The sequence below is a fragment of the Heliangelus exortis genome, chromosome 20 (genome assembly GCF_036169615.1).
Source record: "Heliangelus exortis chromosome 20, bHelExo1.hap1, whole genome shotgun sequence".
Taxonomy (NCBI): domain Eukaryota; kingdom Metazoa; phylum Chordata; class Aves; order Apodiformes; family Trochilidae; genus Heliangelus; species Heliangelus exortis.
Genome location: NC_092441.1, coordinates 9,162,671 through 9,176,626, shown reverse-complemented (window position 1 = coordinate 9,176,626; position 13,956 = coordinate 9,162,671). Strand labels below are relative to the sequence as shown.

The 13,956-nt window shown below is 50.6% G+C and overlaps 1 protein-coding gene across 5 annotated transcripts in view; it reads left to right on the top strand.

Moving 5' to 3' along the window:
• SEPTIN9 (septin 9) overlaps positions 1-13,956 on the top strand; it is a 129,378-nt gene that overhangs the window by 66,946 nt on the left and 48,476 nt on the right. For all 5 annotated transcript variants that reach the window (XM_071764704.1, XM_071764702.1, XM_071764705.1 and 2 more), the window contains one exon: positions 7,985-8,644. In XM_071764704.1, coding sequence (XP_071620805.1) covers positions 7,985-8,644 — 660 coding nt within the window. The remainder of the gene's footprint in view (positions 1-7,984; positions 8,645-13,956) is intronic.

Genomic DNA, 13,956 nt, shown 5'->3' with positions numbered 1-13,956 from the left:
GGAGTGGAAGGTGTTAAACTTGTGGTGTGCTTACATGGATATATTGATTCACTTTTCTAAAGAATACAGGTGTAAGTACTGCCAGAATACTGCAGTTGTGTACCAGTCCCAGCCCCAAAACTGGTGCCAGTGGTTGTGCTGCCCCACTTTTGTGATACCTGTGTTACTCTCTAGGTGATTTTTAGCTTCGATTGTTAACCTTTTCAGGCAATCTGAAAAAGCATTGTTTGGCAATACTACAATACTGAGAAACATTGGGTTCTACAGAACGTCTACATACAAAAGCTTTAGACAGCAGTGGTGTGCAAGTCATGTAAATTTTGATGATTAATGTAACCTTAGTCACTATATCACTGTCGTAAATGTGTTTGCTGTATGAGGAGAGCAGTATTTAACTGCTGCCTTCAAAGTGCTCATGGTGAGGACATTCCCACATGGTGCTCCTTGGATAGCTCTGGGGGGCTGTGCAGGCCTGGGTGTAGGCACCACCATCAGGGGATGCTGGGACCACACTGCTCTGTTCCCCCATCCTCCCTGCAGCAGAGGTGGCAGTCTGAGTGAGCACCACAAAATTCCATAGCCTCTAGCTCCTGGTGAGTTGGGTGCTCTCCAGACTGGGAGTCTCAGCAGGGTTAGCAGTGAGGGCATCAGCACTGGTGGCACTGGCCATCTGAACTGGTTGGGGAGGGAAGGAGTGTGGTGAGGACTGGGGATGGGACTTGAGTCTTTCCTTTGTGTGATCGTTGGAAGTGCAAATATGGGGAAATGTGAAAAGGATGAAAATTTAAAAATTGTTATTATTTTTTTTAAGCTTGTGTAGTTTACCAGGGAGAAGAAAGGAGGAGTGATCTGCTCCCTGCCAGCTTTCAGGACGTTTGGACAACTGCTGTCATTGTGGTGCTGGAGACCCCCAGAGCTGGCTGCAGGGACCCCAGCAATCAGCAGGCAGGGCTGCTGCCCTCAAAGGCTCCCAGCTCCCTCCTTTTAGCTGCTTTTACTAATTTACTCTTTCCTGTAGCTTTTTAACCAGGGTGTTGCAACACCACTCATCAGCACACCTTCTGCAGTGGAAACTCAATCTCTTAATGATTTAATCACCCAGTCCCCATCACCAAGGCTGGTTGCCCTCCAGAGTGATTTCTGATGTCCCTTGTGTGTGTCTTGGGACCTGTGTCCCATGGGAATGGTGTCTGGGTGCTTACAGCTTCCTACACCCAGTGTGCTACCAGTGGTGAAGCTGGCAGCACAGGGTGACCTGGAGGCTGCAAGACTGCCTCATACTTTTGCCTTCTGAGTAATCATTTTAAGGCATTTCAGAAACATCAGGGAACCAAACCAAATCTGTGGTCCCCTGGGAGGTGCAGAGATTTACTTCTGTCCTTCCTCCTCCCCTTATGAAAGGAAACTGGAGCACAGACCAGAGGCAAACACTGCAGAGAGCCTGTGGCAGAGCCAGTAATGCAATCTGCTGGGCTGGAGGCCCTGAATTTTATGTGATTTTCTGTACGAGTATGAAATGAATATAAGGGATGTAAAATATACTGGTCTGATCTGGAAGCATTTTGCTGAGAGTTAATGGTTATATAAAGCAAAGTGGAATGGAGAAGCAAAGCTAAAACCTTCCTGAAACTGTATTATAAGTACTGGAAAGCTGGGATTTTGAATTAATCTGAGCATACTTTTAATTTTTTTTCTGTTCTTAGTCCCAACTTTACTTTAGCATGTTCATTTCTGGTAAGTGAGGGGTTTGCTGCATTGCTCTCTGGTTGTTTTGTAGCTTACTATGTGCAAGTGAAATACTGCTTGAAAAGCTTTGCTTTAAGTCAGAGCCCTAAACTTTCATTTATCTGCAATTTTCCTCTCTAACTCAGCTCTGGGTACCATTTGCACAGTTCAGGAAGGGACACTGCATGTTGACAGCACATTGCCAGCATTGTCTTCTACACAGGATTTGTGTCAGACCATGCAACCTATTGCAACTTGTTTTGAATGCTGTTTGTAAAAATCAGGAAAAGGATTTATTTGTACATAAACCATTCATAACTGGACCCAGGAGAGTGTGGGAGTTGTGTTGAAACAGCAGATTGTTAGATATATATATTTTTATATATGTGCTTTTATGTATGTATTGCAACAAGCTTGATTTATGGGTAAAGGAAAGGTGTGAAACCTGGCACAGGCACACAGAGGGGATCCAGCAACCTGATTTCTGTCTCATGTTGAATGACTTGTAGCTTTGGGAGAGGTGCTTTTAAAGTTTCCTGCCTTCATTTTCCCAGATGTAAGAGGGGATCTGAATTTCTCAGGTTGTTTTGAAGCTGTAAATACCCTCACAAAACCCTAAGAACATGTGTAGCATCGCTTGCTGCTTGTGCTGTCAGTGCATCTCCCATCTCAGCCCTCTGGTTTTGACCCAAGGTGCAGTAGGGAGCTCCTTATTGTGGAAGATGGGATAGAGATGCCCTGGTCTGGCAGCAGTGTTGCAGTTCCTTCCCTCTTCTGCTGGGGGACTTTTAGGTTTAATGTACAATTCAGGTACACCCTGTAGATGTGGGAACAACATCCAGCTTGTTTGGAGCCTACATCCTACTGCAACAAAGCTTTTAGTTCACTAAAATTCATTCAGCTCTGGTATGGATGGCAGCAGCTTTTCAGCAGCATCGTGGATGGTGGGTTTGGACAAGGCAGACCCAGGAGGTCCCTCAGTAATGTGACTCTTTGCACTCAAGTTGGGCCAGAAAACCACCGTGAGCATCCTGCTGCCTGGTGACAGGGGTCTGGGAAGCTTTAAGTAAGAGCTGTGAGTGGTTAATGCTGTGCTGGGTTTCCAAGGGCTCCTTGAAAGATGAGACCTGCAGCTTCCCCTTCTTTCCTTCCCGGGAACAGGAGGTGACCATCTGGTAGCAGTTTAAAGAAAGTCAGAGCTCTCAAACGGTGCCATTGTATCGTGTGAAATAACAGGGCGCCTGCCTGCCCTGCTCCCATAAGGCTCTTATGTGTTGAAAAACCCAAGGAAAGCTTTTCCATGCTTAAGCAAGCAAGCAAATGTAACCCTGGGGTTACAGAGACCACATGAGGGGCAGAGGATGTTTAATGGGAAGCACCGCAGCCCCGAGGAGCCGGAGGCTCCAGTTGTGCAGCAGGTCCCAGAGGAACCAGCATCCCTTGCTGTTTATTTTGGTCTCCTCCAGAGCTCTGTGCATAGTGGTTTCCTTGTATAAAGCAGTCCCTTGGCTGGAAGTTGGGTATTTCACTTAAAAAGGAGCAAAAAGAGGAGCAGATGTTCCCTCGTTGACCTCTCCTGGGTCTTGTGGGGTCCCCAGAGCAGGGCTGTGGGGTGGGATGAGCCATGGTGAGCAGCATGTTGTGTAACCCCAGTGCTTCCCATTGGAAGCTGCAGAGCCCTTGGGCAGGAGACAGAGCCCTTGGTGACATTTGGGTGCCCTTGGCTTAACTGGGACCCCCAAGGAAATACTTACCTTTAGAGAGAGAAGTGTGTAGGTACAAGGCCCTGGCCATGCTGCTTTGCTTGTGATTTCTCCATAAAAAATCTTGGCTGTTGTATGAGCTGCTGGGATTTGACCCAGACCTCTGCCCCCTCCCTTTTCCCAATTTGCAAAATTCCTAAAGAGCATCTCCAACTGCTGGCATGTGAGCTGCTGAGGGCTGGCTGGGCAACTGGGAGGACACAGCAGCCACTCAGAGCAGACATCCCCAGCACCAAATAGGAAGAGAGAGAAATATTTAACTACTTCTCAGCCCTCTTCTTGCTCGGGAAGCTGGGGTTGAAGCCCAAAGCATGTGGTTGGCTGGGACCACATTTGGGTGAAGACTGCAGGTTTGCAGGAACTGCTGCTGTTGTGTGGAGCTGCCTGCAGCAGGTCTGGCTTGGGAAGTTTGTGCCTTCCTCATCTGCCAGGATTAATGGTGTTTTGTAAAGCTGGACTTGTCTGGTTGACCCCGTGGAATGGTGCCACAGCTTGGAGATGCTGAGCAAAAAAAAATAAAAACTGCTACCTCAAGAGCTTGCAAAGTTCTGATCTCCAAGGGACCCCAGGGGATTCTGGTTCCAGGGACAATGGTTGCAGGCAGAGGCAGGTGGCAGTTTTCTCCAAAAGGAAAGCACTTGGAAATCTCCTTTTAGGGGATTCTGAGGTTTCCCTGCTGTGGGAGGGGAGCTGGTGCCTCCAGTGATGGCAGATTAAGCTGGAGCCAACCAAATTGGTTTGGAGTTGTTAAAAAGGAAGTGCATGTCAGTGGCAGCAGCAGTTTGTGCTCAGAGCCCGTGGTGCAGGCATCTCCAGGGAAAGAGGAGGAAGGGCAATGCTCAGCACCTCCACCTCTTTCCCTGCCAGCTGCCTGGGACACAGGCCAGGGGATCAGATGCTGGCTGTGGGATGAGGAGGCCCTTCTAGTGCTGAAAACCTGCTGGAAAACGAGTGAGGATAACCCTGCAGCATCCCAGACCCTGCTCAGGACAAGGACACCTGGACCTGGGGTTTTGGGGATGTATGGACCCAAGGCTTCCCAGGGACCTGGAGCATTATCCATGACTGCTGGTGTGGTGGGGGTGGTGTGCTGGGCCCTCCCTCCATCACTGCCCAGCCTGCAGCTTCCCTGCAGGAAGCCAGGAGGAGGATCATCTGGAGCAGAGGCTGTTTACTTTCCTTTCTTGGCTCTGGGCAGGACAGGCTATTTTTAAGCTTTTTCTCTTCTTTTTTTTTTTTTTTTTTTTTTTTTTTTTTTTTTTTTTTGAGAGTTGTTTTGCTTCCTGATGTCCTTTTCTCTCCTTTGTGCAAGGAGCAGGAGGGAGCTGATGCTGAGGAGGGGAGCTGGATGAGGGCCAGCAGTCACTGGAGGTGGCATCCCTGAGGATCATGCTTATGGCAGTGGATGTCTGCCTTGAAGGTGGAAAGACAAATCCTGTGGATCACAGTCCCTCTCCCTTTTTGCACAGGAGATGTTTGACTTTCTCCAGGCTGGGCAGGACTCAGGGCAGTGACCAAATGCTGGCAGGACAAGCTGAGTACCAGAATTCTCATGCAACCAGAAGCATGAGATGTAAATCCTGTTCTGCAGAGAGCCACAGGTGGGAAAGCTCTTGGGTTGTCCCCAGGCAAGTCAGTGACACCACTGAGGAGGGAATGCCACTGGGACTTGGGAGTCTGTAATTTTGCTGTCAGAAATTGCTGAATTTCCAACCCTCTCCTGGGCCATGGTTCCTTGCCCAGCCCCCTGGTACTTTGTTAATTGTCTGTAGTGGCCACAGCAATGGCACGGGGAGCCTTATTTGGATGGCTTGAGCCTCTTGGGGCTGTAATCACAGTTTTGCAAGTCTTCCTTGAGCTATTTGAACCCCTTTGTGTCTGGGCCTTGACCTTTTTTTTGACTTAAGAGAGCTGAGATGAAGCCTGGAGGTCAGCAGGGCTGTTCCTATCCAAAACTCATTATCAAGTCAGAGGGAAGTCCCTTGGCATTGAGAAATTTCCAGGGCAATGTTCACTAAGGACAGATGCTCACCAGCATTTCCTTTGCTATCAGGTTCCTTGAGAGCTTGAAGTTATTAGGCTGCTCTATTGAGGGAATCAAATGAGGTTGAGCTGGCTGAAGGAGTGATGGGCAGCTTTTAAAAACCTGATCTGGACAAAACTGAGATCCCTTCCAGCAGGGAGCTCCTGGCCAGGCTCTGTCCTCCACTGCTCTCTCCTGCCTGGCTCTGCTCAAGGCTGGGGAAGGGCTCCCCGTTGGGTTGTCTCTTCTGCTCCTTTTGTTTCCTGAAAAATGCAACTGGGTTTGACTGGTGCATTGTTTAAAACTTGTGGGGGGGGAAAAGTTGCTAAAATGTTATTTTCTGGATTAAGGGTGTGATGTAGAAGGAAAATGAAAGACAGGTTTGTGCTGGTGAGTCTGAGCTCCGGCTCATTTATGGAGACCTGAGACTAATGGACATGTTGGAGCAGCTCTCAAGTGTGGGGCTTTTTTAAATTAATTGTTCTTGGGACTTGGAGGCAGAGCTGCAGTGCAGGAGATGTGCCAGGCATAGACCATGGGTCAGAGATTGCCAGAGAGAGCATCCTGCTTCTGCAAGTGAGCAGTGGCATGGCTGGGAGGGCTTGGCAGGATTCAGAAAACAGGGCAGAAAAAATGGAAGAAAAATATCTTTCTTTTTGTTTCCTGCCTCCCTCTCCCCCTCTGCTGTTGCCTGACTATTTTTGAGATGCCGAACAGCCCATTTTGTCATTAAATGGCTTTTCATGGGGCTCTTCCTGGTTTTTCCACGGTGGATGTTGTGTGTCACGCTTCAGTGCTTTCCTCTCTTCGTGGTCATGCAGTGTCTGTGCTGCTGTTTCCATCCAGTTTCCATCCAGCCAGGGTGGATCACCTGTACTTCCAACCCCATCCCACTCCCTTCCCGCCAGAAACTGCACGGGGGTCTGACCCACAGCTGGGGGATGTGGGGGTCTGTCTGTCCCTGAGCATGCAGGGACTCCCAAAGAGGGGCTTTTACTGGGTCACTAATAAGGAACATCCCAGGGAGGGTCTCAGTCCCAGTCTGCCCACTGCCTCTTCTGCCTGCTTTGGCAGCCTGGTGTTCAGATTGAACGTTTTTGGGGTATTTCTCCCAAAAAAGGGAAACTTTCACCCTTGGGTGCCTCCCTGTGGCTTGTGCAAGACATGAGCCTCAGCTCTGAGGGTCTCTTTTTCCTCAACATCTCCTTTGGGATCCTTTGGAGCTGCTGCCATGCACGAGGCCATCCCTGTCCCCAGCTGCTGCTGGCCCTGCCTGGAGCTGGGGTAGGTGCTGGCAATCAGCTGGGAGCAGAGCTGGGACAGCTGCCACCTGGACAGCCCCTTCATCCAGCCCAGCCAGATGGCTCCTCTCCACCAAACGGATGTGTATGAGAGTCCCCAGGTCCCCTGGCTCTGGCCTGGGGGGTTGCAGCAGTCCCATGGAGCAGAGCAGATGTTTTCTGCATGGGGACTCTTCTCCAGCTCCATCCCAGGCATGGCAAGGGCTGGGTGGACATCCCAGGCTGTGCTCCAGTCTCTCACCTCAGCTCCTGTGTCCTACGTGATATCAAGCCTTGTTTTTTAGAGGCTAAATCTCATTGGTATTATCCTGTTGCTGTAAAAGATGGGTGGACTCATTACTGGTGGCTGTGGTGGTTGTCAGCAGCATGGTCAGCATCAGGCTGGGGCTGTCACCATGCTGGCTCAGCCTCACCTCATGGGAGCTCCTTTGGGACCCCAGGGCTGTGCCCCATCCTACCCTGACCCTGTGCCTGTCCGGGTGTTGCAGGCCACAGGGGGAATGGGCAGCCTGTAGTGTTTGGGTGGGATCCAAATGTTAGGATCTCCCTAATGCCTCCCAGTGGGCCCCTTCTTTGTATCAGGGGCTCATGTCAGCGTTTTCAAAGCATGTTAGTCTTTGGCTCAAGTGATCTCTAGATTTGTTTTTAAGGATCTGAGCTTCTGTGGCTGCCACCTTTGGTTTTCTTGCTGCATTTTTAGGGATTAGGTGCTCTCCTGGGACTGTTTTCCTGTTTCCAACTTGGATTTTGCTGGCAGCACTCACAGGGAAGCCTGTGTTTACCTGTGCATCCTTTGGATGTGCATGGGAGAGGGAGGTGTTGGGAGCTGGACTGCTGACCACCCCCAGTCCTGTGCCCTGTTCCACTCCATGGGGCCCTCTGCTCCCCTCTGAGCACATGTGGGGTGTGAATGGGATGGAGAGCAGTGTGGGCACAGTTACTGTTCTGGAGCTGAATTTCTTGGCTCTGGTTCTAGTTTTATAACTGGGTTTGTAACTTGGCTGAAGAGGCAGAGCCTGGCCCTCAGTGCCCACCAGCTTTAAATGGGTTTGTGAAACCCTAGGTGAAGGAGCAGAACTGGGGTTTTGAGCCTCAGGCAGTGTCTGTAAATGTTTCTTAAAATACTCCGGTGGACAGTAACTCAGTTCTGAAATCCTTCTTGTGTTTTCCAGCTCTGAAAAGGTCTTTTGAGGTCGAGGAGGTAGATCAGTCTTCAAATTCCTCCACCCCACAAAGACGGACCCCAAACACCCTCCTCAGGTCCACCGTGTCCAGCTCCACACAGAAGTTTCAGGAATTCGGTGCCAGGAATTCGGAACCACCCACCCGACATGTGGACCCCACAGCCCAAAGATCACCCAAGCCTCCTCTGAGGAGAGTGGAGCTCTCTGGACCCAAACTGCCTGAGCCAGTGTCCAGAAGAACAGAAATCTCCATTGACATATCATCCAAGCAGGTGGAGAACTCCACCCCAGGGCTCTCGAGGTTTGGCCTCAAAAGAGCAGATGTGGTGGGGCACAAACCCCCAGAACCCAGCCCCAGGAGGACTGAGATCACCCTCAGCAAACCCCAGGAGCCGGGGCTCCGGAGGGTGGAGGCACCACCGTCCAAGATCCCTGAGATGCCCCAGAGAAGAGCTGAGACAACCACTGCTCCTGCACTCGACGTGGCCACCAAGAGGGTGGAAATTCAGGTAGCAAAGGCTGCTGAAGTCCCAGCTCCACCAGCACGGCAAGTGGAGAGCTCAGAGCCTCCCCTGCCCACCCAACCACCCCAGGCAGAGCCAAAGCCACAACCAGTGCTGATGGAGAGCCCACCAAAGAGAGAAGAAGGTGAGTCCAGCTCTGGGAAGCTGCTTGGGTGAGATGCTGGCTGTGCTCCAGTCTGGGATCCTGATGGGTCCAGTCTGGGATGCTACGTGGTGGGGTAGTGCTGGTCTTTCAGCTTCAGTGGTGATGCCTTTCAAGGCTGGTCTTGGATCTGTGCTCAGATGTGTCTACATACATGGCTGTTATCCTTGGCTTTATCCGGGCTGAAAGAGATGTCAGTGTGAATTAAAAATCCTATCAAGCCTATAAGGAAATAAAAAAAGAAAATGCCAAAAGCTTCGATGCTTGCAGAAAACAACAATTCTGCCAGCTCGGGCCCCATGTGTGGATGCATCCACCTGTGCAGCATCTCAGGAAGCCTCTGGTGTGCTGGGGAGATGGTGGCTCTGGAAGTGTTGTGGTGGCTTCTTGTTTAGTGTTGTTGCTCTGAGGCAGAAACTGCCTCTTCATTAGCAGGAGTCAGGCTTTTTTTGGCCTTAGAGCCAAAGTCTAATAACATCATGGACCAGAGCCACTATTAAACTGGAGTGCTGGCTTGGATTAGCTCTATCTTGTTTTCAATGAATCCTGTGGAGCAGCCAGCTTCCCTCCCCTCCCTGCTGGCAGTTTTTCTCCCTAATGTTTTGGATGTGGGGTTTTTTTGCTTTTTTTTCCCCCCTCTTCTAGCCTGTTCATTATTTTTCTGATCCCCAGCACTCATGAGTTCTCTCCAGTGATGGATGCAGCAGTCAGTTGGAGGGCATCATCTCCCCACCCTGTGTTCTGTTCCTGGGGGCTGTGGGATTGCATGTGGTGGCTGAGCCCAGGACCTGGGAGGTCCTTGCCTGGCATCAGAGCTGGGCCATTTGCCCTTCTCTTGCTCCACCATGGGATGGTTCTCAGCTGCATCTCCTCTCTCTGGGCACAGGGCTGAGGAGAGGTTGTGTTTTGGTTGGTGTGCAGAGCCTAAAATCAAATCAGGAGTCAGTAGTGGAGTTGATATTCAACCTGTGAGCCTTGAGTATGTTTCTCCCAGTGTCTATAGCTTAGGTGTGACTTTTCCAAGCTGAGTTTTCAAGAGTGGATCAATGCCTCCAGCAGGTAACAGGTTGGTTCATCTCCAGCTGGGCTCTAAGGCACAGCCCAATGATGCTGCTCAGCCTGGACCTTCCTCACAGACTCCCGGTCCCAGGCACAGCTCCTGGGGGAGGGGGGGCTCAGTCTTTTACTATTGGGTTTGGGCTTCTCTGAGCCTTGGGTGGCTGGGCACTTTAAGAGTAGAAGAACATCTAAGTTGCTGAATCCTGCAGCTGCCAGGACAGGAGGGGGAGGGCTCTCTGCATCATAAAGGACTCTAGAGGCCTGGAACAGCTGCTGGGGATGAGTTTTACCTCAGAGCCCAGCTGTCTGGGGTCTGTCTTGCATAGCAAGCCAGCCCCTGGTCCTGGTACAAAAGGGGCTTTCAGTCTAAATGCCTCCAAGAGCCAGGAGACAAAGTTGTTGGCGCAGGGAGGGCTCTGGGTCTTTATCCCTCTGTGTCACCACCAACATACAGACAAGAGTTGCTGCCAGAGCCTGTGTCCCCTTCCTGATTGTCTCCAATCTTTTCCATCTCCATGACTTGAGGTTGCCCTGGGCTGTTGTTGCCCAGGACCCCATTTCAGGGCACTCTTCTCCTCAGTCCACAATGCTTACCCTGGGGTGATGCTGAGCTGGTGGATGGCATCTCCCCTTGTGACTGGTGCAAGCCCATGGAGAGGCTTTGCAGGGACCCTTAGGGAGCCCAGCTGATGGGTGCAGCTTTGTTGCCAATGCTTCCCAGCTCTCCTGCAGCTCTGGCCCCACCACGCCCCCCCAAGTGAGAACTTTGGCTCTCTGAGCTCTGCAGCAGAGACAAGCCGTGGTGTGAAGCCCTGCTTCCTCTGACTGCTTCCCAGGGTTTGGGGCACCTGAGGGAGATGCTCCTGTGGCTTGGTGGCTCTCCAGAGCAAAGAGCTCAGTTGCAGGCAGCTGCCTCCAGCTGCCCTCAGCCCTGGGACTTGCCTTCTCCCAGCTGCTGGGGCTCAGCTGCCTCCTCCTTACCCCCTGGTCCTGCTGCTGGAGGGATGCAGGAGAGCATGTTGTGCAGGAAGAGGCTGCTCAGAGGAGAAAGGCAGTGGCATGGAGCTTGGCAGTTCACAGCAAACCACAAAGGAAAAGAGTAATTATAGCACTGAACTTCATTAGGGCAGCCCAACCAGTGGTGTGGGCTGAGCCTGCTCTGGAGTTGGGATTCTCAAGTTGGGAGGAGGGTAGGAGGTGCCACGGTTTTCCTCCCTCATGGTCCCTTCTTGGAAGGGTGCTCTGGAGCTTGTTTAGATAAATAAAAGTAGATACAATGAATTGTGGGAACAATCATTTAAAACAGAGGCTTGAGCTTCCTCTGCAGTAGCTGTGACTCACCATGGTGAGGTGCAAAATGGTCTGAACCATCTCTGAGCTTTCATCTTTTTTGGAGTCTTGGTTCCTTTGTTGGCTGATGCCCTCAGGTGGGACAGTTGTGTAGGGTGCCAGGTTCCTCTTAAAAGGCAGCAGGGTCCCTCCTCCTGTTTTGCTGCAGAACAAGCAGGATGACATCACAAGAGTGAAACAATTCAACATTTTTGTCCTTTTTTTCCAGCCTTGGACCTCTGTGGAAAGCTTTTTCATTAGAACTTTTTATGTCAGAGGATCCCTTAGAGTTGGGCTAAGATGAAAAGAATACAAAAACAACAGGAAGAAAAAACCTTTCAGATCCATTGAGCTCCTTGCAAAGGCTGAATCTAAAAACCAGGGACCCCTTGCTCTGTGCAGGGGAAACCACAGTGGGGGCTGCAGCCCAGTGCCCCCCTAACCTGCCTCCACCCTCTCTCCTACCTCTGTGGACCCCAGGGATGGAGAGGCAAAGCCACCCAAGCCTTGGGGTGACTTTTCTTCTGTGCTGTCCTGCAAGGGCTGAGCTGTATTTCTGGAGCTGGGCTTGGAGGAATTTGGAGGACTGTTAACACAGCATCACTCCCTGCAATGAAGAGGCCAGGGCTGAGTGGAGAAACAGTGAGTAATCATTTCCAGCTCCCTGAGCTGCACTGCAATTTCACTGAGCAAAAAGATTAAAGCTCTGTAGGGAAACATTTCCTTAAAACCAGCTGACACATTTGGGCTGGATTCCGGGTAGTCTTTTCTTTTTGTTGTTGTTATTATTTTTAACAGGAAAGTGCCTAGAGCCTCAGGTCCCAAATGGAGGGGCTGAGTGGGAAGCGAGCCCCAGTTTGTGAATTCAGGTGCCAAAAATGAGATAATCTGGAAAAATGGAGACCTACAGCGCCAGTGACTTGGAAGGAAAGAGCAGGAGCGTGTGTGATGATTTCATCCCATCATGGAGATGCTGCCTGATCCAGGATGCCACGTGCAGGGCCTCCTGCCTCTGCAGGGATGCCAGCAGGAGGGTTGGGTGCTCTCTGCTTTCCTTTCCCACCCTGTGCCTTGTTTGGGGCTGTGCAGGGAGCAGCCAGACCACCCCGGTTCCTTTTGGGGTCTATTTTGGGCATCCTGAGGATGTCAGGAGGGAGGCCAGGTGATGGTGTGTCTGCTGCATGTCCTTGTCCCCCAGGAACACTTCTTCCAAAGTGTGTTCATTCTGATTGTGTTCAGCTCCAGTCACGTTGGCACTCACGTGTCCCCTTCTTTGTGTCTGTGTGTGCACAAAGTTCTGTGGATGCCATCACGATCCTGTGTGGGTGCTCCAGCACCCCAGGCAGGGAGTTCTGTCCCAGTCCCCAGCACAGGCAGCCAGAGCCAGGGGCAAGCACATGGAGAATTTGTTTGCCCTGTTAGAAGTCCCTGGGGGCCTGTAGGAAAAGCAGTGATCTTCCCAGTGGAGAATCATTATGCAAAAGGTTAGTTTCCCATAGGAAATGATATGGTTCCCACTTCCTTCCTTTCATCATTGGAGACCAGGAGAGGGTGAACCTGTGGATGCTGAGCTGCAGAGTCCTCCTGGCCCTGGGCTTGAAGTCCTGGCAGGTCTCTTCCATTGCTAGGTTGGGTCTGCAGGCTGGGTTGTGCAGCAACCTGACTGAGCCTTGCAGGAAGATCCAAGGCTTAAGATGCCCCGTGTAGAGATGAAACCTCCTGCTCCAGGCAGAAGCTCTGTGCTCACTGTGTTGGGATGTCAGTCCTGTGCAGCTGCAGGACCCTTCTGGCTCTGCTCCTCCAGGCATGCAAACTGGGGCAGCCACTGCCTTTGGACAGCCCCTGGGCCAAGAAGTGCCTTTACTGCCCTGGGAAATGTGGCTGAGTGCTCCTGACTGCCCTGGTTTTGTGTGTGGGACACTGGAAGGTGATGGGAGATGCAGTCCTGGCTCAGGGTGCAATGTACAAACCAGACCCAAGAGTTTCTGTTTATCTTGTAGGATCTGCTTGTCTGGAGCCCATGGCAGTGGTGCTGGGGAACATGCTCCCCACCCTTCTACTCCTTTGGCATCTTCAAGCTTTCTCACATTTAGGTTAATCATCCTACAGGCTGATAAGGCAAATAAAATTCATTATCTTGACAGAGATAAAACAAAGAGCTTGCTTTGATCTCCTGCAGTAAGGCCACTCATTTTGTGGCTTCTCTGCTATCTGGTGGGGGAGGGAAGTGATGGCAGTGGTGATGAACCTTCTGTAGTTAAGAAATAATTTTCTTCTAAACTATTTCTAGGCCTCTGTCCCTGCCTGAGATGTTTCTGTTGGCCAGTGGTTGAAGGGACACCATAGGCTGGGTACAGTGCCAACTCCATAAACTGTGTAAGAGGACTTGAGGAACTGAATTGAGATTATGGAGAGATAACTTTGTTTGGAGAAGATCAAATGTTGTTGTGAGCAAAAAAGATAACTTGACAGCAAGCCATTTGTGTTCTTTACTCTTCCAGCAAACAAACAGGCAGACAGACACTTTTGTGTTTTCCAAGATGCTGGGATGAAGCTGAAGTGAACGTGGCTATAAATGGAAGCAGCAGCCAGACTTGGACTGCAGCCTCTGCTCAGACTTCTTTGGACCCAATTTTTCTTCCATCTATTACAGGTTTTAAAGGAGGGACTTGGGGAGAGAGATGCTTTTCTTTGGGTTAGTGAATTTGAGTGAATTCATTGTGTTGCTCTTCTGAATAGGCCTTTACATAGATGTTGCCTGATTTCTGTAGGGTCACACACATAAATATCTCTTTTATTTGAATTGTTTTATCTTGGCGTGAAGATAGCACCAAACATACTGAGAGACAAAGCTGGACCAAAGGGTCTGGTCCAGAACATTTTGCAGACAACAAAAGTTTGCAGAT